This window comes from Orycteropus afer, unplaced genomic scaffold, assembly GCF_000298275.1.
Source record: "Orycteropus afer afer isolate SDZICR_OR568_19922 unplaced genomic scaffold, OryAfe1.0 scaffold00291, whole genome shotgun sequence".
NCBI classification, from domain to species: domain Eukaryota; kingdom Metazoa; phylum Chordata; class Mammalia; order Tubulidentata; family Orycteropodidae; genus Orycteropus; species Orycteropus afer.
Window position 1 is genome coordinate 2,086,791 of NW_006921878.1, and position 22,467 is coordinate 2,109,257.

Genomic DNA, 22,467 nt, shown 5'->3' on the forward strand with positions numbered 1-22,467 from the left:
CGCTGCGGAGAGGGGCGGAGAGCTCGGCCGCAGCCGCCGGGCGCCTTGAACTTGGAGTCGGGCGGGCTGCTGTGCAGGGCGCTGTGCCGGGACTGCCGCCAGGCCTATCGCCCCGCCCCCAGCCGCCCCCAGCCCACCGCCGGCGTGGGGGACCCCTCCCGGAAGGGCACAGGGGCTCGGAGAAGTCGGTGGCTCTACTCGGGGGTCCACGGGTCCAGTCCCGGGCGTCAGTGGGGTCTGCACCTCGAGGGGTTCGTGGGGAGTCCCTGCGACCTGCAGGTCAGCGCGGAAGTCCGCGAGAGTGTTTGGGTGTCTGGGCAGCGCGCTGGTCCCGTACCTGTCCCAGGTCCAGGGTCCCGGGGACTCGAGGTCTCCTTTATGTGTCTGTGGTGTATCCGCGTCCACGTGCTGCCGTGTGTTGTGTCGAGTTGTGGTAGAGCTTTTTCTGTCGTGTGGCGATGGGATGGTGTTGTGTGTCGTTAGGTGACCGGGTGACGGGTCTGTGCGTCCTGGTGGCCCTGTGTTGTATGCCCCCAGGGCCGTGATGGACCCCTCTGTGACCGTGCTGTGTCCCCGGGTGACTGGGGGTGTTCCTAGGTGAGTGTGTGGCGCCTGAGGGATTGCGAGTGAGTGGGGAAGTAGGTAGTGTGGGCCCGTCCCCAGGGGATGTTGGGTGTCACTGTGTTCCTGTGACCCTTGTGTGCCCCTGTGGTATCTAGAGATTGACCGTGAAGGGTGGGTGTACACTCCCTTTACACCCCCCTCCAAGTTCCTTCTCTCCTGTGACCCAGGCTGGGAGCGGGGGCGTGCGGGTCCCCCATCCGCTCAGCCCGAGGTGGTCCTAGCTGGAGGTTCAGGCGCGAGGTGGCGCCGGGATGCAACGTCTGTTCATGGGAGGCTGCGCGTGCGCGGGAACCTGCCCCGAGGGGGCGGGGCGGTTGGGATGGGGGTCCCTCCTCCCCGCCCCTCCCCGCCGTCACCATCACTGAGGCCTGGAGGGGTGGGTAGTTTCAGAAGCATGGTGTTAAGTTGGGCCCAGGGGAGTGGAGGAGACCCCCTCAGCCCCGGAGCTAGAGCCCCAAAGGGCGCCACGACCTGCCACCCCCATTCCCCCCCACGAAGAGTTGTTTTCTCGCCTCGGGGGAATCCCCTTCACACTCCCAGCGAGTTTTATATAATTTTCTAAATATAAAAACCCCAAGGCCAGGCGCTGTCTCTGCTTCTCTTTAACCCCCACTTCGCCCCCGCACTTGTGGGGGTGGGGGAAGGGAAGAAAAATAGGTTTCCACAATAACACACAGACACACGACTTGGGGTCACTCAGGCCAGTAACCTCCCACCCCCACACACAGACCCTTCTGATTGCCCCCATCCTCACACAAACTAATTCACAATGAGTGCACACACATGTCTCTGCAGCCAGACACACCCTTGCCCATGTCACACGATAGCACTCTCATATCCTCATTCATCGCCTTACACACAGCCAGACACACACACGTATACACACTCACAAGCACCCCCCCAGTATACAGGTTCACAGCCACACGTACGCATAATTCCCTGCACAAGTGTACACAGCCACACACTGACACACTCACAGATACACATAGCATACACTGTCACAGAGACACACAGACCAACAGAGACACACACATAGAGCCGTACACAACACACACAGCTAGACAGACCCCAGACAGACCCACAGAGACACACACAGCCACATACACAACACCCACGGCCATACATACCCATACACAGCCCCACAGAGACACACAAAGCCGCACACAGAGACGTACACAACACTCACAGCCACACATACCAACACACAGCCCCACAAAGACACACAGACATGAACACGGAGCCATACGCAACACACACAGCCAGATAGACCCACAGAGAAACACAAACTATACTATACATACACAGGCTTATAGGCACAGACACACAGACTGACATACAGACCCACAGTCAGACACACAAAGATACACAAACTCATAAATACACACACAGCCATATAAATACACACACAACACATGCAGTCACAGACACGCAGGGAGACATGCAGATTCCCACAGAGGCACGGACTCCCAGATGACGTGCAGACGCACATACAGCACGCAGACACACACCCTGAGACACAGGCACTCTTGATGGGAAATCACCACATCCCCACCTACTCGGATTTGGGGGCCCCGGCTGGCGCAGGCTGCTCTGAGGGGAGTGGGGGGACTGGCTGTGTGTGTGTTGGGGGCAGGTGTGTGGAGCTCCTAGGCCAGTGTCCCCAGGGGTTCTGCTCGTGGGTATATGTGTATGCTGTGAGTGAGTGTAGTTGAGTGTGTCAGTGTGTGGTTGTGAGCGAGTGTATGTGTGTTCTTTTGTGATTGTGGATTTGTGTGGTTGTATATGCACTTGTGTGGGGCAGTTATTAACTGTGTGGCTGTACACAGGTGCATTGTGGGGAGTTGTGAGGCTTTTGTGTTTGTGGCTGTGTGTACCATGTGGAGCTGTGTGAGTCAGTTTGTCTCCACATGCTGCTTTCTGCAGTAGTATGTGAGCGAGAGGTGGGGAAATCTCTGTGCTTGCGTCTCTGCTGGGGGCCTGTGTATCTGTGTGTGTGTGTAAGCAAGTCTAGGTGTCTCTCTGTGTATATCTAGATGTCTTTGTGACTGTGTGTCAGTACCAGCCTAATGGCATATCCCACTTTTACCTCTTCATGGCCCATGACCTTCATTTCCCTCTGAGCCTCAGTTTCTCATCTGTATAATGGGACAACACAGGGCCCCGTGCTTAGACTGTGGAGAGATGGCATGGTCACAGACTGGCATTCACAAAGGGCTTAGCACAAGGCTGGCCCCAGTGCCCACGGCACTGTTTGATCCTCTGTTCTCTGGACACTGTGCCTGCAGATTTATCCTGGGGGTGGTTTCCTATCTACCCTACTGAGCACTGTGAATCCCACTCACTTTGTAAAAGTGTGTTTGTTTTCTCACTGCACAAGGCAGTTAGGGACATAGGAGGAAGGTAGAAAACCAACTCCATCCGCTGGTGGAGCTCCGCCCCAGGGAGCCCCGTTACCCTCCAGAACTTTGGCTGCCCAATTACACGTGAAACTGATGCATGGTACATGTGTACTCTTACCCAGGAGACAGTGTACCCGTAAGAAGGAAACAGTATATTCTCAGGAAGAATGCATGCATGTTCTTAGAAAGGAGATGCATCTATTCTTCAACTTACCCTAAAGGAGATCTTGGTTTATAGTGGTAGTACTCCACTAGAGCAATGTGGGCCCCAGAGGACATTGGACAGTACCAGGGGGACAGTTGTGATGGTCATGGGTGGCGTGGAGTGGACAGAGGCCAGGGATGCTGCTCAACACCCTAAGTGCACAGAACGGCCCCACCCCAGAGAAGGCTCCAGCCGTACCGGCAGCCGCGCGGGCGAACCCTGGTCTAATGCTTGCTTGCTCTTCCTCTACATGTCCCTTGGAGACCTTTCCAGAAGGGACCCTTGTCCTTTTATCCAGCTGTGTAGCACTCTGCGCTGGTCCCATACTGAGATTATGTGACTGGTCCTCCACAGAGGGACATGGCTGCTGGTTTCACACGTGGGGCATTCATTTATAGGTGGCATTTTTAACACCCTTGTGTATGTGTCCGGGACAAGCTTAACAGTGAGTTCCAGGAAGCATGCATTTTGATTTTTAACACACAAGCCAGATTATGCCCCAAAGTGTCAGGAACAAAATCTTGTTCCTGCCTTCAGGGCTCTGACACACACAGGTCCAAAGCCACTTTTTTTTTTTTTTAAGCCACCACTGTGTTGTGGACGCTGTTGTAATCAAGGTGCAAGCATTCGCTTGGGTTGCCTTCATAGCCGTCCCCCAGAGGCAGGAACTAGCACTGCTCTCCCATTTCACAGAGGAGGAAGGTGGGCGCTGAGGCTAAACCACTGGCTCACGGAGCTGTCAACCCAGACAGCAAGCGTGCAGCGCAGCTGGTCTGCTGTGTGTGCTGGGTGGCCCCTCCCTCCTGGGCTACTCTTGCTGTTCACAGTCTTGGAGGCTTTTAACAGCTCTCCCCTTCACCCAACAGTCATGTGAACACACCCTTCACACAAGTTATCTCCTGGGCTCCATCTCCAGGTTTCTGAGATGTGTCCTATTATTATTGGCATTTGACAGTTGAGGATACTGAGATCCAAAGTGGTATCTTGGTGTGAAATGAGCCTAGGCTACCATGTGGAGGTTGCTGCCAGCAGAGTCATTGAAGGCTGGCAGAGTTGTCTGATGTCAACTTTAAGTGTCTCTGGATTTGGGATTCTACCCTATAGGTGTTGGTGGCATGTTTTGTTTTTTTTTTTTTGAATAAAATATTGCTTTGTGTCATGTTGGCATTTAGATTCTCAGACACCCCCCTCCCTTGCATCTTGAGCTTTGAAACCCATCACCCCCCAGCCACATGAATTTTAAAAAGACAAGGTCCCGTCGAGTTGAGTCCACTTGACTCCTGGTGAGCCCATGTGTGTGTCAGAGTCGATCTGTGCTCCATGGAGCATTCAGTGGCTGACTCTTCAGGAGCAGATCACCAGGCCTTTCTTCTGATGCACCTCTGGGTGGATTCAAATTATCAGCCTTTCCTTAAGCAGCTTAACCATTTGCACTGCCCAGGGGCATAGCCACACAGTGGGGTTAAAAACCTCACTTATGGAGTGCTTGCGACGTGCTACCCAAAACCCTCTGCCATCGAGTCAATTCGGACTCACAGCAACCCTTTTAGGGCAGAATAGAACCGTCCCCGTAGGATGTCCAAGGCTGTAAATCTTTAGGAAAGGAGACTGCCTCAGCTTTCTCCCACGGAGCGGCTGTGGGTTTGAACCACCAACCTTTTGGTTAGCAGCTGGATGCTTTAACCATCAGGCCACCAGAGCTCCGTTGCAGTGTGCTAAGCACTGTTCAAATAACTGTTCACCCCCCACCTCCCCCACCCGCATAACAACTGCTTCCTCCAAATCCAGCCTCTGGGCCCCTGCGCCAGCCCAGTGGCCCCTGCACCAGCGATCTCTGCACTTGGAACCCCAGTATCCCACGTACTGTGGGGCAGATAACAGGCTGGGGCTTCTTCCATGCCCCTGCGCTCGGGCTCCTTCATGGCTTGCCTGGGGTCTGAGGGAGCGGAGAGAGCGTATTACTTTGGCCTCAGGAAGGTAGGAGGGATGGGCTGAAATGGCCCAGCTTTCTAAGAATGCCTCAGTCGTTGCTCTGCTGTCATTATCATCCAGCTGGTCACACTGTTGGCCCATTTTACAGGGGACAACACCAAGGGTGGGAAGTAGCCCCCACAGTCACTTGTCCTTGGACCATTGGGAAGAACAGCTATTATGGCTTCCCCGAAGCAGGGAGGATTCAGGGAGTGAGCCCGCAGAGCAAGGGTGAGGCCAGGGGCATCTGGCATCCTGAGAGCTGTGAGAGGCTGAGCCCAAGGGATGTTATTCCAGCTTTAAGAAGTTGGGCTCTGGGGCTAAATGGCCTGGGGCCAAGCCACTCACAGGGCAGGACCTGAGTTTTGGGCCTGTGCAATGGGCACATTGCTGGTGGGCAAGGAATTAACAGACACTGGGAAGAGGCTGCGAGGGTTCTTCTCTGGTATGTTCCAGCTTCTGCCAAGACACCACGCTCCTGCAGAGCTGGGTGGGCATCATAGGGAAGGCCATAGTACCCCCCCCCAAGTTCCCCCTTTGGTGCTAGAGAGCAGGAGAGAGCAGCCTTCTGGTGGCACAGCCTCTAACCGAAAGGCTGGCAGTTCAAATCCTCCCAGAGGCTCGGTGAGAGCAAGACTTGGCAATCTGCTCCAGGAAAAATGACAGCCTGTCACATGGGTCGCTATGAGTGGGATTCACCTAACAACAACTCATGGTTCCTGGGGACCCTTCTGGCAACGGAGAGGTCATTGTGCCCAACCCCCTGGACCGCTGCCTGCAGCCCCTGTCTGACTCCGGGGCGGATAAAAAGACACTGGAGCTAGGGACCCGCGCTGCACTATGCACAGCGCGCTGGGGTCGTACATCTTTAAGGGAAAGCCGCGCGCTCCCGCTGGCCTCTGCGCACGTCACTTCTTCATTCTTTCCCTCCCCCCCATTGGCTCAAGTCTACAACTTCCCGGCCAGTTCGGGACGCGGGGGGGGGGGCGACTTTAAAAACCCCCTCCAGATCCCAAATATCAGACAGCAACCTAGCTCCTCCTCTCCGCTTGCCCGGGGTGGGCGACCCTGGGAGACCCGCTGCACGCGCTTGGGGTGCCCACGGCACGGTGGTCCTGTCCCAGCCCCTTGCAGCCCCTTGTTGCTTGTCCTTCGTAATAATAACCATGATGGGAGTTCGGGAGGCGTGGGGGAGGCGGTGCGGGAGGGAATGGGCAGCGGCTCTCCTGGCAGGCTCCTCGCGCTCTTTTTTCCCTCGTTTCTTTGAAAGTTGGATGTGGAGAAGTGGGAGGTTCTGGAAGTTGGGGTGGGAGGGGAGAGAAATTGGGGAGAAGAGGGGACGTTGCCAGAAGGAGGAGAGACTGAGACAGAGGAGGAGAGAGAGCTAGAGAGAAAGAGAGAGGGAGGAGAGAGAGAGAGAGAGTGAGAGAGAGAGAGGCGGGCGCGCCGAGAGAGGGAGGGAGAGGGAGGGAGGGAGGGAGGGAGGAGAGACCGAGGGAGGAGGCGGGCTGCGAGGAGAGCAGAGCGCGCCGGCCTGCGGCCGCGGGGGGGTTGGAAAAATGACTCAGTAAGTTCGGCGCGTCCGCTCCGGCCGGCCCTGCGCCTCCCGCCGCGCCCGGGATGTATTCGTCCCCGCTCTGCCTGACCCAGGTACGGCCCCCGGCCCGGCCCCCCGGCCCGGCCTGCGCCCCCGGCATCCCGGAGTAGGGCAGCCCGAGGAGGCGGGACGAAAAAGCGCGCGCCCCTCCTGCCCTGGCCCAGCTGCCCCCTCCAAGGACTGGGGTCCAGTCCCCACCAGAGACCACCACCCCACCTGTCCTGCGACGCGCGCGCAGGACCTCTCTCCTTACCCCATGGGGGCGACTTGGGCTGCAGGCGCCCTTCCCCCCTCGGGTCGAGCCCCCCCACTCGGGAAGGTCTAGGGGACCCCCCTTCGCGCGCGCGCCTTGACCAGCCTGGACACAGCTCTGCGGAAAGCACCCGCGGCCTGAGCCAGGGCTGCTCGTAAGCGGACTCCAGGGGGTCCTGGCTGCGCACTCGGGCCTCGGGGAAAAGAGGACCCCTCTGCCGTTCTGGATGCCCCCCAACTCTTGCCCGCCACCCCACAGCCTCAGCCTTTCCCCCCATTATTGGCCCACGTGTACGTGTCTGGAGGGGGAGGGGGCGCCCCGAGTTGGAGGCTCCCTCGTGGGGAGTAGGGGGAGTAGGTGCTCAGACATCCCGTCTGGTCATCCCCACTCCACTGTCCCGGTATTTTCGCCGCATCGGTTCTGGAGTATTGAGCCTCAGCAGCCGGTGGAGGCCCGGAGGAGCCGGAGGCTGGCGTGCTGGGGTCTGGCTGGGCCACTGCGGTGCCGCACCGTCCTGGCCCGCCGGGCACCTGCCCCTGCCCCCTCCCGTAGCCTCTCACCTCTGGCCGCACTCCCAGACTGCTTCAGGCTGAGCCCTTGTGTGCATGGACCAAAGGGGGTGAGGGGATGACCACCCCTCCTCCAAGCTGCAACCCAGGGACTCCCCCCCCAACTCTCACTGAGATCCTCAGGTTCCCTTTTCTACCCCCATTTTGCCAGTGAGGCTTCAGCCTCAGTTTCCTTCAAGTGACAGGGGACCTAGGGGGTTTGGGGAGAGGGACAGTGAGACCTCTAAACTGTGACATGCAGACAGAAAGAGCACTGTTAGGAGCCCCTTGGTCGCCCAGCTCCAGCCCCTGCCTGGGGTTCCCTCCATTCAAATGGGATTTTCCTCGCTGGTCCCTGCAGCCACCGCTGGGTAGCCCCTGGTCTCCAAACAGTGGATGGGCGCTAATGCTGGGGGGCTCTTTCCGGTCCTACTGGTGCTCCCTGGGTGACCTTGGGCCAGTCCCTGCCACTTTGTGGGTCTCAGCTTCCCCTTTGTGGGGTTCCCTTGCAGCAGGCATTGCCAGCCCACCTCCACCACCCAGCTCTCCTGAACGTCCCTATGAGTAACCAGGGTTCAGGCGGGAGTTACTGTGTGATGATCTTGGATAACCTGGCCGTCTCTGGGCTTCTGTGGAGGACAGGGTAGTCCAAGTGGCTCTGAGGGCCCCCACCCCGTGCCTTTCCCGCCTGCTGGGAGAGCCATGCAGGGGCCTGCTGAGCCAGGGCAGGAGCGAAGGGAGGCTGTTCCAGGCGAGAGGTTGGAAGGCCGCCTTTTTGTCACTGCGCCCTGGAATTCCCCATCAGGCCTCCATCCACATTGCCCGGAGGGGGTGGCGGTGAGAGCCGTCACCCGCCTGCGGGGACTGGCTGCTGCTGCTGCGCCGGCTTGGCCTTGGTCTCTCCTGGTGGGAAGCTAATGATCAGAGGACTCAGAAAGCCCCCCCCAGTCGCAGTGTGCAGGAGAGACCGGGAGCCAGAGAGGCAGAGAAGCGACAGAGCGGGGTTGGGCAGGGTGTCCCAAAGGCGGGGCTCCCGGGCCCTGCTCACTACCCCGCTTGCCCACGCCCTGAGTGGAGCCCTACAGCCCCTTGAAAGCCCAGCCTGGCCTAAGGTCTCCTGCTGGGGCCCCAGAAGGGTCCTGACTGCTGGAGGTGGGACCCCCCTCCTGGGCTGCCTGGCTGACTCTCCCTAATCACCCCCACCCCCTCCCATCGAGGTCTCTTTTTCTCTGTCACTCTCTGTCTCTCTCTCTGACATATCTCTCTGTCTTTCCCTCTCTCTCCGGGACTCTGTGTCTCTTTGTCTGTCTTTCCCTGTGTCTCTGTCTGTCTCTCTCCACCTGTGTCCCCCATCTCTGTGGCTCTGAGTCTCTGTCTGTATCCTCTCTCTCATCTCTGTCTCTTTCTCTCCCGCTGTCTCTCCTCCTGCCTCTCCCAGGCCCTCCATCCTGTCGCTCCCTGTTTCTCACCATCTTTTCCCTCTCCTTGTCTTTCTGTTCCTCCCATCTCTTTCTGTCCCTTTTATTTCTGTCTCTGTCTCTCCTTGCTTCTGTCTCTGTCTCTCTATCTCTGCCCCTGCCTGTCTCCCCTGTCTCCTTCTCCTCTCTCTGCTGTCTCTCTATCTCTGTCTCTCTCCCTTCGCTGTCTCTCTCTCTCCATCTCTCCCTGTCTCTCCATCTCTGTCTCTGTCTCTCTATCTCTGCCCCTGCCTGTCTCCCCTGTCTCCTTCTCCTCTCTCTGCTGTCTCTCTATCTCTGTCTCTCTCCCTTCGCTGTCTCTCTCTCTCCATCTCTCCCTGTCTCTCCATCTCTGTCCTTGTCTCTCTCTGTCTCTTCTCGTTGTCTCTCTATCTTTCTCTGCCTCTCTCTCTCTGTGGCTCTCTATCTCTCTCTGTCTCTCCCTGTCTCCCCATCTCCCCCCTTTTCCTCAGCTAATTTTACCACCTGAGCCCAACCGAAAATAGCTCCCTTTTAGCTGATCCGACCCGATCCGTGGCGGGAGCCCGGCCGGTGGGGGGCGGGGGCCGGGTGCTGGGTGCCAGCCCGCCCTGTGCCACCGGGCCTGCCCGCCGCGCCCAGAGGATCCTGGGAGCCCCATGCCCAGCTCGGCGGTGACTCAAGTGCTTTTTCACTTTTACTCTTAAGAGGAACTGTGTGGAGCGGCTGTTACTTCCATAAATCCAGCCGGCGGGAACGGCCCCTCCCGCCCGCCCTCTTTCCCTCCCTCCTGCCCGCCCGCCCGCCACGTTACTTATTCCGGGTTTGGGGCCAAATCCCTCTTGGCCGCAGCGCCAAGGATTCCCTGGCCCGCGGGCTGGGCCTGGGCCGAGGCCACGCAGCACCACCCCTCCCTCATTCATTCATTCTCCCCTTCATTCTTTCACCCCATCCCCACTCCAGGTGGCCTGCTTTCTACTGCCCTGTGTCCAGGAGGGAAACTGAGGCTGGGAGAGGGGCTCTGACTTTGGTTGAATGGGACAGCTCTTATTAAGCGCCTTCTGTGAGCGTAGGGGTGCAGGGCACAAGGCAGCAGGCTCTGAGCTTGGTGTGCGATCCACGGGGGCCTGGGGACTTGGCTGGCATCAGGGGTCCCCAGCACTTCAAGGCTGGAGAAAGGCCAAGACCAGAGAGGGCCGTGGTCTGCCAAAAGCAGCACAGTGCAGTTGATGAGGCTGGGGATTGGAGCGGCTGCCCGTGGGCTGTTTGGCCAGGTCTGGGCAGAGAGGGTGCTCCCCCCGTATGCCCACCTGTGGCCTGATGGCCTCAAACCTGCCCCTCGGAAGACTCCATCCACCCCCGTCTCTCTAGGTCTCTGCCCCTCCCCTCTCTGCAGCAGAGGTGCCTCAGCGCGCTGGTCCAGGCGCCCCGTAAATCACAGAGCTGGGATTCTGGCCGAGTCAGCGTTCTCTCTCCTTCTCCCTCTCTGCCTGAGCCTCCCACCCACCCCCTCTCACACCAAATGGAAGTCCAGGCCCCCTGCCCCACGCAGCTCAGCCCCCTCCCCTGAAATGTACATGTTCATGCTGACATATACATGTATTAGCATCTCACCTCATGTCTGTCAGCCCCGCCATATGCAGTGCAGGGCCCTTCACAGGCCTGAACACCCACCTCATCATGTGCGGCACACATTTGCACACATGTGTACCTGCATGCACATGTGTGCCTGTTAGCACTCAGACATGCACACTGACCAACCCCTACACCTGTGAGTTCCACAGCCTTCCCCCACCTCTGAGGTGAGCTAATAGTGCCGCTGAGGCAGAGACCTAGGGCATCCTGTAGACATGGATGAAAGTCTTTGCTTAGGAAGCTCAGAATCAAGGTTTGCTGTTTCCCAGCTGGCTGACTTGGGCTGGTGACCTAGTCCCTCTGGGCCTGTTTCTTCACAATGAAGGTGACGGTAATTCTCAACGTCTCAGGCTGCCTGAGGATTTGGGGAGGCAGGACACAAGAGGGTATTCAGTTAATGTTTGTTGAATGAATATTTGTTGAATGAATGATTCTGCTAGTTGGAAGAAGGAACTTCCTTCCTCAGTCTGTTTGAGCCTCCCTCCCTCCCTCTCTCCACATGAAAACAGAGACCATAATCCTGCCTTCCTCAAAAAGTAGGGTGCCTGATGTACAGAGCAACCACTGCCGTCAAGTTGGTTCCGACTCATAGTGACCCCTCCTTGAGTTTCTGAGGTGGTATCACTACAGAAGTAAATTGCCTAGCCTTCCTTCCGAGGAGTGGCTGGTGGGTTTGAACTGCCAGCCTTCTGGTTAGCAGTCAAGTGCCTTAGGCACTACGCCACCAGAGCTCCTGATATACAGTAGGTGCTAAATAAGTGCTGTTGTGCTTGTGGTTGTTGCTAAACTAACCATTGGACAAACATCCAGGGCCTGGCATTCAGTACGCACTAAATAAATGTTATTGGGGTTGTGGTTCTTGCCCCACCAACAGAAGAATTAAACACCTGGTGCTTGGTATACCCACCAAACTCAACCCACTGCCATCTAGTCAACTCACAGCGCCCCTGGAGGACAGAGTAGAACTGCTCCCACAGGGTTTCCAAGGCTGTCATCTTCATGGAACCAGACTTCCACATCTTTCTTCTGCAGAGTGGCTGGTGGGTTCAAACTGCCAACATTTTGGTTAGTAGCCAAGCTCTTTAACCACTGTGCCATCAGGGCTCTTTGCCTGGTACACAGTAGGCAACAAATAAATGCTCTTGTGATTGTAGTTGTTGCTCCACCAACAGTTGGCTTAAACAACACCCAGTGTCTGGTATACAGGAGGTACCTAATAAGTGCCTTCGTAGTTATGATGGTTACTAAACTAACGATAGGGTTAAACACCCTGTAGGCATTTTCCAACGTAGCCTTCCTTCATTCCCTCACTGTTTGCTTAGCCTGAGCCAGGCCCTGGGCCAAGTGATGGGGTCAGTCATGACCCCACCAGATCCAGACCCCGCCACCCCCGAGCTTTTCCTGTTGGTCTTTCTTCCCTGCTCAGCCCTGTCCAGGGTCTCCCTGAGGACCTGGGCGGATACCAGCATCCTTTGTAAAGTGGAGTATATGAATGGGGGTAACTTAGGCAGAGGATAAGATTGTATCTTTCCTGATTTAGATGCTAGCACACAGAACAGTTAAAAGCTGTGCCCTCTCGGTGGGGAGACAGGTGGGAAAGTAGGTGGCAGGGCGGGACTGGCAGCCCCTTGGCTGCGGGCATTTCCTGGAGGAGCTGGTAGGTAACCCAGGACCAAGCACTGTGAGGGAGCCACGTGGGAGCCGGGGAGAGCAGGCAGGGGGCAGGCCACGTGTCCCAGGGTTCCTGGAATAAGGCCGAGGTCCGGCAAAGCCAAGTTCGGAGGGCTCTGGGTTTGAGTCCCAACTCGGCTCTTTTCTGACTGTGTGACTTTAGGCAGGTACTTCAGCTTCCTTCTCCAGACAGTGGGTGCAATGGTGGTTCTCAACCCTTCTCCCTCACCACTACCCCCTCTGGCTCAGCCCACCCCTTTGTGCTCCTGGGGAAACCAAGGGACAAAGAGGGAAGTCGGGAGACCCAAGATTCAATGGCTCACTGGTCATTTTAGATAGACACTTCCCACTCTCTGGACTTGGTTTACCGAAATGCCTTCCTGTGGCCCACGAAGCCCTACACACACAACAAAAAGTAGGGGACCTGCCCCCTCCCTGTCCCCGCGCCCTCCACTCTCTCCCTTTACTTAGTTCCAGCCACACCGGCCTCCCAGCTGTCCCTCCCACACACCAGACCTGGTCCTGCCTCAGGGCCTTTGCATATGCTGTTACTGCAAGGAAAGCTCCTACCCTGGACTGCCGTCTTTCATGTCTTTGCTTGAGTGTCTCTTCCTGCAAGAGACCTTCCCTGATGACTTCCAACTAAAAGAACCCCCTCCCAGGGATTTCCAGCCCCTCAAACCGCTGAAACTTAAACTCAGAGTTTTTGTTCCACCTGACGGTTTATGCGTACCATCCACCTATTTTGCATCCAGGGTTGCCTCAGAGCAGAAGCCCAGTGAGAGCTGAGCCCTCGTCACTGCCAGGTCTCAGGACTGTTTGCAGGGCCAGCACACAGTAGACACCCAGTAACTGTTGAACCACCAGAGGAGCCCCTCCCTCGCAGCGTTAGATAAGACCTGTTCTCAAGTCTAATGTTCTGAGCTGGGAAGAGGAATTACTCACAGCTAGGAACCCCGAAAGGGAGCTCTGGTAGCACAAGAGTTAAGCGCTTAGCTGTTAGCTGAAAGGCTGGTGGTTTGAACCCACCAATGCCTTCACTGGAGAAAAGAGTTGGTAATCTGCCCCCGAAAAGATTATGGGCTAGGAAATCCCGTGGAGCAGTCCTACTTTGTCGGAATCAGCTTGACAGCACCACCACCACCACCACCACCATGGAATCCTGACGTTGGTACCAAAATAGGCCCAGGTTCACATATGAGCTCTGCTACTTCCCAGCCACGTGAGAGGGGCATTGGAGTCAGGGCTGTGACAAGTGTGTAGGAGTTCGGGAGTGAATAAGGTAGATGTTCAGTCATGAATGTTGAGTCATTGAATGAGCGCAGGAGAAAGAGTCTGTTCAAGAATCCTTTTGGTTTGGGAACTGGAGTCCCACGCCCCTGATTTGCTGCGCTGGACTGTTAGGGTGAAAGGGGCACAGGAGGGTACGGTCCAATGCACAGTCGCCCAGTACATAGGGACCCAGTTAAGGTTTGAACCCAGGCGTCTACTTTTCAGCTGCTGCTGTCCTCTTTGGCCAGGAGGCCCTAATGAGCCCGGCTGGGGTTTCTGGGAACGGTGGCCCTGCCCCACCCACTCCCCTCCTTCCATGACTGGTTACCAGGGCACTGGATGAGCTCCCTCCTGCAACCCTCAGGCTGCACTGTCCCTTTCTGCCCATTCTACAGAATGAGAAACTCAAGCCACAAGTGGAGTGGCAATTTGTTGCTGGGTCATCCAGACGGTGAAAATAGAGGTCAACGTCAACCAGTCTCATTCAATCGGAGGGTCTGCCCAGCAATGAGTACCTCAGCCCTGAGCCTCAGTCCCCTGTGGTTCATGCTGACTCTGGCAGAGCCTGGGGAAACCAGGAAAGGCTGCCTGAAGGAGGGGGGCACTGGAGACAGGGCATTGAAGGATGTGTAGGAGTTCAGGATGATTTTCAGCATCCAGTTTGCCCTGGCTGTCTCCTTTGCCCATTCAGCCATGAGGGCAGAGGGAGATGCCTGGGGAGGAAGAGGCCCTGGTTGTCACAGGTCTTAAGAGACAAAGAAAGTGGCAGGTCCTGCCTTTCACCCAATTTAACCTCCCAGGGAGAACAGGGTGGCAGGTCCATGACCCAGTTACTGGCTGTTTGTCTTCCTGCCTCCATGCCTGCCTGGGATCATCAGTGACGTGGGTGCCTGCCCCTGCCCGCCTCCTTGGCACTCTTCTACAGAGAGGAGAGAGGGGCCTTGGAAGGGGGACTCACAGGTAGGGATCAAAGAAGAGGGGCTCAGACAGAGAAGAGGAACTCAGGGGGAGAGGCCCTCAGAAGTGGGACCAGCTCAGAGAGAGGGGAGTTCAGGGAGGGCAAGGCTCTGGGGGCCAGTCACCCCTCCCCTCCTTGCTGATGATCCAGCTGCCCCTTCTTAGCCACCTCTTATCTTGAGTGGCAACCTTGGGTGGCAGCCATGACCTGGCATTGACGCCTGCTGTCCTGGCTTTGTGCCCGCCTGGCACCCCTTCCCCAGCAGTGACCTGTGTCTCAATCAATACCTCCCCCCTGCCCCCACTGACCCACTTCCCCACCCCTGGCTTCTCCAACCAGACAATCTGGGCTCTGCTCCTGGCTCTGCCAACCCGCTGTGTGACCCCGAGTGAGTTCCTGCCCTCTCTGGGTCTGGCGTGTTGAGCTGGGACAGACAGGAAAGGCAGCCCTGAGGTTGGATCGGGACTGGTATGGGGTGGGCTACCCTAGTCCTCCTTGGCCTCAGACAGTTAGCTTTGGGGGGGTGGGGCAAAGGGTTCAAGCGCAGCTGTTGTGGTGCCTCGCATTTCGGGGGGACATTGGAGTAGGGGAACTGGGCTGGCACCGCCTACGCACCATCCCGCCCCTCCCCAGTGAGAGCAGTCAGCTATTTTCAGAGCCCCGGTCATAGGTGAAAAATGATGTCATACCACCCCACCCCAGTGGCTGGAGGTAGCCCTGCAGGAGATGAAGTGCAGAGCAGGGAGGGTACTCCTGTGGGGGCATGGTGTGTGTCCAGGCCAGGAGGGGACCGCCACAGTCATCTAGAAAGCAGATGAGGATTCGGGAAGACCTGTCTCCCTCTTCCTGAGGCCCCAACACCCCAGAGAACAGGCTGTCCTAGGAGAGAGGTCGATGGCCTTCATGCGGTCAGGGTCCCAGGTTCTTGTCCTCACCCAGGCCTTGAGATCGTGGGGAACTTTGGCCAGGGCTCTGCCCTCTTTTGGGGCCTTAGTTTCCCTCATTATGTAATGGAGTGCCGAGCCTCAGGATTTTTTTCTGCCTCTGGGAAGGTTGCAGAGGAGCTCGGTTGGTACACTGCTTAAAGCATTTCGGCTGCTAACCAAAAGGTCGGTGGTTTGAACCCACCAGCCACTCCGTGGAAGAAAGATGAGGCAGTCTGCTTCTGTAAAGATGACGGCCTGGGAAACCCTATGGGGCAGTTCTACTCTGTCACATAGGGTCGCTAGGAGTCGGAATTGGCTTGCTGGGCAATGGGTGTTTGTTTGTTTTTTGTTTGAGAGCTGGGAGGAGGATAATGGGGTTAGTATGCTGGAAAGAGACGTCTTCTCCTTCCAAGGAGCCCAGGGCCTGTGGGGCATAGCCAAGGCAAAAGCAGGGAGGTGTGACCAGCATTTGCTCCTTTGGCTATCTCCTGGAAATTCATTCCCCCTGAGGCTGATAACCAGGTTCTGGACCTCTGCAGACTCAGTTTCATGCTGAGCAATGGGGAGAACTGGACAGGCCCCCAGGGAAGGGGGCCGGGGACTTCTCAGTGCCCCAGTTGCTCTCTGAGGGGTGGCCCAACTGGGGTGCGGTTGTTGACATGGGAGATTAGATGGCTGTGGGTTCCAGTCCCAGCCCTACCCCTTGGAGCTAGGTGGTCTCTCAGGGTCTGAGTTTTGTCAGCTGGAAAATGGGTATTGTGGCCTCCCTGTGACACAGAATGGACATGAGTGGGGGTGCTGAAGTTACAGCTCTGGCTGGGTCTCGGAGCCTCCTCGGGCCTCAGTTTTCCCCATCCGTATAATGGGTCTGTGAGGGACAGGGCAGGGTGAGCTGGTCCCAGGGGCCCCTCTGTCCAGCTCTGAATCTTCACAACTGAGCCCCTTCTCTGGACTCAGTTTCCCTATCCCTACGGTGAGTTTGTGGAAGAGAAGTGAAAGGGGCCAGGGTGGAAGATAGCTCAGGAATATCCCCCCCTTCCCCAGCTTAATTCTGCCACATGCTGATCTCTAGCCTCCCCGGGCCTCAGCTTTCCTGGCCCCTGTAGTACATCTGAGGCACAAAAGGCAAGCACCAGTTCTCTGAGTGTGGCTCCCCTGCATTTATTGAGCACCTACTGTGTGCTGGATACTACTCTTGGTGCTTGGGAATGTGGCAGCTTGTACTCTAAGGGGAACCAAAGAAAAAGCCAAACCTGTTGTTCTGAAGCCAACTGCCATTCATGGCGACCCTGTGTGTTACGGAGCAGAACTGCTTCATGACGTGTTCTTGGCTGTAATCTATGGAGGCAGGTCCCCAGGCCTTTCTTCTATGGCACCGCTGCGTGGGTTTGAACCATCAACCTTTCATTTGGTAGCTGAGTGTAAACCTTTCGCACTACCCAGGGACCTTCACTCTAGTGCAAGGGGTCTGCAAACTATGGGCCCCTGAGCTGAATGCCTGCCAGCTGTTTTTTTTTTTTTTTTTTTTTTTAATTGTGATTTGGGTGAATTACAGAGCAAATTCACTTTCCATACAGCAGTTCACACACATTTTGTCTCATAACATTGACTACAATTTCCCACAATGCAACAGCCCCCTCCCACTTCCTCTTCCCTGTGTTACCTCTTCCCTGTGTCCATCCCTCCATGCACTCCTGCCCCCTGAACTGTCTCCTTGTGCATACACAGCCCTTCTTTCTCCCATGATTGTTCTCTCCAAGGAGTGTATCTACCTCAGGTACATGTTCAACTCCTATGCCTGTCTTTTGCTTGGCTGGAAGCCACAGTGTGGGTTTAATTCCAGACCTGAAGGGCAGCTAGGGGCCATAGTCTCAGTGGTTCCACCAGGCTCTATCAGACCAGCAAACCTGGTCCCCCCCCCTTTTTTTTTTCCAAATGATTTTGAGTTTTGTTCCATATTGTTCTCCCTCTCTACCCAGGATCTCCTACATAGATCCCCCTCTGAGTGGTTGACAGTGATAGCTGGGCACCATCTAGTTCTTCTGGTCTCATAGTTGTATAGGCTGAGGATCGCATGGTGTACCAGTCACAAGGACTAATTGTTTCCATGAATGTTTGGTTTTCTTCATTCTTCTTTGCTCTGGATGAGGAGAGACCCATCGTTGCATCTAGGTGGCTGCTTGCAAGGCTTTAAGATCCCAGTTGCTACTCATCAAAGTAGGAGGTGGAACAATGTTTTGTGTAGTATTTTATGCCAATTGAGCTTGATGTCCCTGCAACTATGGTCCTGAGCTCACAGGTTCAACTGCTTGCTCCCTCTGGGTAGCTGTCTGTGACCAAGAAGTGACTACAACCTTGTCCCTTGTCAGTTCTACTATACCCCTGGGAATTCTTACAGAACATACAAATACACTTGTAGAACCATTGTCTGCCAACCCTATATATGGTCTTGGGTACACTCCCTGCTGCATCGACATACCTAATAGTTAGGCCTGTCTACCCATCTATTCACCTGTATACCTGTGTTTGCCTTCACTGACAACGCAGTACTGTATGTCTGCCAGCTCCTTTTGTAAATAAAACTTTATTGGCACACAGCTATCCTCTCTCTGGTGGCTTTCCCTTTTGAGTAGTTGGAACAGGCACCATACAGCCTGCAAAGCCAAAAGTATTCAGCACGTCCTTTACAAAAACGTTTGCTGACCCTGGTCTAGTAAGCAGAGAAGGGGTTGGGTCTCCCAAACTCAGTTTTCCCTTCTATACAATGGGTCCACCATCACCTTCACCCTGGATGTGCCTTCCTCTCTCCTGGGCCCTCAGCTCACGCCCTCTGAATACTGAGGTTCACCATGGTGCTCTGGGAACTGCTGCCCTGACCCATGCTTCCCACGTAGCCCAGTCCTCAGTCTGCCCATCTGGGGAATGGGTCCTTGCATGAACTTCTGCTGGGTCCGCAGGGTGGACGAGTGTTCTCTTTTCCCTTCTGCTCAGCCCTCCTCACCCATGCAGTGGGTTTGCTTGGGGCCCTCGTAGCCTCAGTCTCCCAGCCCGAGCAATGGATCTGCCCGGGGTCCTGGCATCTCCTGACCTCCCGCCTCTTCCTGCAGGATGAGTTCCACCCGTTCATCGAGGCGCTGCTGCCTCACGTCCGCGCCTTCGCCTACACCTGGTTCAACCTGCAGGCGCGGAAGCGCAAGTACTTCAAGAAGCACGAGAAGCGGATGTCGAAGGACGAGGAGCGGGCGGTGAAGGACGAGTTGCTGGGTGAAAAGGCCGAGGTGAAGCAGAAGTGGGCGTCGCGGCTGCTGGCCAAGCTGCGCAAGGACATCCGGCCCGAGTGCCGCGAGGACTTCGTCTTGGCCATCACCGGCAAGAAGGCGCCGGGCTGCGTGCTCTCCAACCCCGACCAGAAGGGCAAGATGCGCCGCATCGACTGCCTGCGCCAGGCCGACAAGGTGTGGCGGCTGGACCTGGTCATGGTGATCCTCTTCAAGGGCATCCCCCTCGAGAGCACCGACGGCGAGCGCCTGGTGAAGGCGGCGCAGTGCGGCCACCCGGTGCTCTGCGTGCAGCCGCACCACATCGGGGTGGCGGTCAAGGAGCTGGACCTCTACCTGGCCTACTTCGTGCGCGAGCGAGGTGAGGGCGGGGCGCGGCGCGGCGGGGGCGGGGCCTCGCTGCAGAGGCTGACTCAGAGCAAGGGCCAGATAGGGTGTGACATGGGGTCTGACGGGGACGTAGGTGCCGTGCATGGGCCTGAGCGGGGAGGCATGGTGCAAGGGCAATCTAAGTGGGGAGGCAGGTCTACACGGGGGCCTGAAGGTGGAGGCAGAACGTGCCTTGGGGGTCAGAAGAGGGAAGAGGTTCAATGCAGGGACCTGGGTGGATCAGGAAGTCCAAGGGGGGCAATATGGTGCCACAGGAGTCCGAGGGAGGAGGCGGGAGCGATGAGGAATCTCAGGTGGGAGGCCTATGTGATGTGGGGGTCTCGGGGGAGAGACGTGCAAGGTGAGTCTGAAGGGGGAGGCTCGTGAGCCGTGGGGGTTTGAAGGGAGAAGCCAAAGCTACCCTAGGAATCCAAGGGGGGACGCCGAGCCTGGGGGTGCAGCTCAGGGGCCTGCTGTGGGACAAGGGCGTTTGAGGGGGGCAAATGGCTCTCAGAGAGTCTAGAAGGGGTGGCAGGTGCAACAGGAAGATATGAAATTAGAGGCAAGGCTGACCTTGAGGTCTGCAAGCTCTGGGGTCTCTGAGGGGATGAGAAATTGCCCCAGAAGATCTGAGGGGTGTGATGTGGCTGTGTCAGGAACAGAAAAGATGTGGGGAGACCAGCAAGCATGCCCCCGAAACCTGCTCTCAAGATAATGCTGGAGGGGTCCTGGGCCCCCCATCTGTGAACAGCTGACAGAGGCCTGACGAGCTGCAAGTTTGTGACACACAGGAGGCTGTGTGACTCTGGCTAGGTTTCTGCCCTCTCTGGGCCACACCTTCCCCCTCTCTAACCCTTCCAGCTGGGTGTTTGTTGGCTCCAGGTTTAGAGTGGGGAAATCCATGGTGGCTTCCTGGAAGAAGAGACCTGGATGGTGGTGACCACTGATAGGCTTGAGGGCATGCCAGGGGACAGTGGCCATCTGGGCAAAAGTGTGTGAGCCAAAGTGTGGTCCACCTTCTCAGGGTCACTAGGTCTGACTTTGACTGTTCAACACTGGCCTCAATTTCCCCATGTGTCATATGGGAGTTTCAGAGTACCCCCTCGAGTGGGCTACAGAGATTGGGCAAGATCGTGTGTGTCGCGTATTGAGCCCCAGCCTGCCATGTGGCGCGTCAGCTGTCACCATCTTCATGTGGACAGAATTCAGTGCCACCTGCAGAAAAAAGAGTGGGTACAGCTGCCACTCGCCAGCCATGGCCACCCAGGCCCAGCCTGGCACACTGCCTGCGTGCATACCCAATGCAGACCCATGGGGTTGCATACCCAGGCCACGCCCTGGCAGACCCCACATGAGCATGCATGGGGATGAGGCCAGGGGGTGGGAGCCAACTGTCAGGCCCCCAAAGCAGGCCTGCCTGTGTGATGGGCACAGCCCCTTTCTGAGTTTCTCAGTTTCCTCATCAGCATAAGAGGGGTCACAGCCAGGTTGCCTCAGAGTATTGGTGTGAGATCTTGGAGCTACCAGCCCTGGGTGTGTGGGAGGGAGGCCAGGGACTGGGAGTTTCTGGGGAGGAAGGGTCACTGGGCCAGTCCCACCCCGCAGTCCTGCCCTTGCTGCCTTGACTTTGACCTTGGCATCTGCTGGCACTGCAACACTCACAGCAATGAATGAGAGGGGCCCGAGGTGGAGTCGCCTTGTGGGTCGTGGAGGCAGGGACTGGACAAGGTGACTCTCTGTCGTGGGCAGGGGGAGGCAGCTGCGGGGGCTTCATCGCCATGCAGGACCAGGCCTCTCCCTCTGCATCCATCCGCTGGCCCGCCCTGCCCCCACCTCCTCCGCAGCGGCGCTGAGCTGATAAAATTTTGAAGCGAGTTTTCTGCCCGCGTCAGCGCAATCCCCAGCCGCCTCCCCTCCCCCACACAGCCCCTCCCCCGCTCAGCTCAGCAGGCAGCCCAGGCCTCCAGGCCTCCCCAGACACCTTCTTCTGTCTGGCCGCCATGCCTCTGCCCCCAAGTCCAGCAGGCGTGCCCACATACAGGCTAAGGAAGGTCAAGGCTGTGGCCTCCCCTGCTCCCAGCCTGCCCCGGCTATCCCATCACCCAAGGAAATCCCTGATGACCGCGCCCCAACCCTGCCCCCTACGTGAGGGTCTGGGAGGAGGGCTATCCCTGGATTCTAACCCCAGCTTGATGCCTGCTTGCTGTGTGACCTAGGGCAAGTCGCTTGACCTCTCTGTGCTCCCATTTCCTTCCCGGGTAAAAAATGGGGAACTCAGAATAGGCCTCCTCATAGGACAACGGGGACCCACGGTGAGTGCTCAACACCCAACCCCCTGAGGCTGAGTTGGCAGTTATTGTTACTAACAGTGTCATTGTCATTGTTGTTAGATGTTGTCAAGTTGGTTTTGGACTCATAGCAACCCCGTGTGACAGAGTGGAACTGCCCCGTAGGGTTTTCTAAGCTGTACTCATTACAGGAGCAGACTGCCAGGTTTTTCTCTCATGGAGCCACTGGGTGGGCGCGAATCATCAATCTCTCAGTTAGTAGCTGAGTGCTTAACTGTTGCACCGCCAGGGCTCCTTAGCATCATCATCATCAGGATTGGGATTTCCCAAAACCTCCAGCCCATGCTGTTCCTTGTGCCTGGAATGCCCTTCCCCATCTGGAAAACTCCTGCTCATCCTTCAAAACCTCAACTCCTAGCTCCATTTTCTCCTCCCCAGCATTCTTCTAGAAGCTTTGTGTGGCTTGGCAATTTCTCTTTTGTTCTCACAGCAGCCCTAGGAGGCAGATACTATTGTTGTACCCACTTTACAGACAAGGAAACAGACGCTCAAAGAGGGAATGACCCTGTCTGAGGTCATGTAGCTCGGGGATTTGGGCCCAGCCAGTTTCTGCCTCTCGCTGGCACTCACTCCCAGCCCTCCACCCTCATGGCATGTGAGGCGGGTGCCAGGCAGCATGGCTTGGCTGCCTCCAGGGTGGCAGTCTCTGTCTGGGGACTCCATAGGCTGAAGTCTTGTTCAGGGTCCCTGGGCCAAGCCCCAGCTCCTTGATCGCTCTCCCAGGACCCCTTCCCGTTCTGAGCCGGAGTATAGTCTCTGTTCTCCAGATGGCAGCTGGCAGTCTGACAGCCGGAAGAACCGGCCACCAGCCCCCCTCCTTCTGCCGTGACAGTCCCCAGGGCTGGAGGGGTCCCGGCCTAAGCCAGAGCACAACGTCTGGCTTTCATCAGAAGTGTTGGGTGGCTGTGGCCCTGAGGTTGACAGGCAGGGTGCAGCGGGGGCGGGGCTTCATGAGCCTGTGGAGGGGGCTGGGCAGG

General features: G+C 56.9%; 1 protein-coding gene across 1 annotated transcript in view; it reads left to right on the forward strand.

Moving 5' to 3' along the window:
• The window catches only part of NFIC (nuclear factor I C), a 134,157-nt gene that overhangs the window by 41,747 nt on the left and 69,943 nt on the right, over positions 1-22,467 (forward strand). Inside the window, exon 2 of the mRNA XM_007951084.1 lies at positions 18,453-19,134. Coding sequence (XP_007949275.1) covers positions 18,453-19,134 — 682 coding nt within the window. The remainder of the gene's footprint in view (positions 1-18,452; positions 19,135-22,467) is intronic.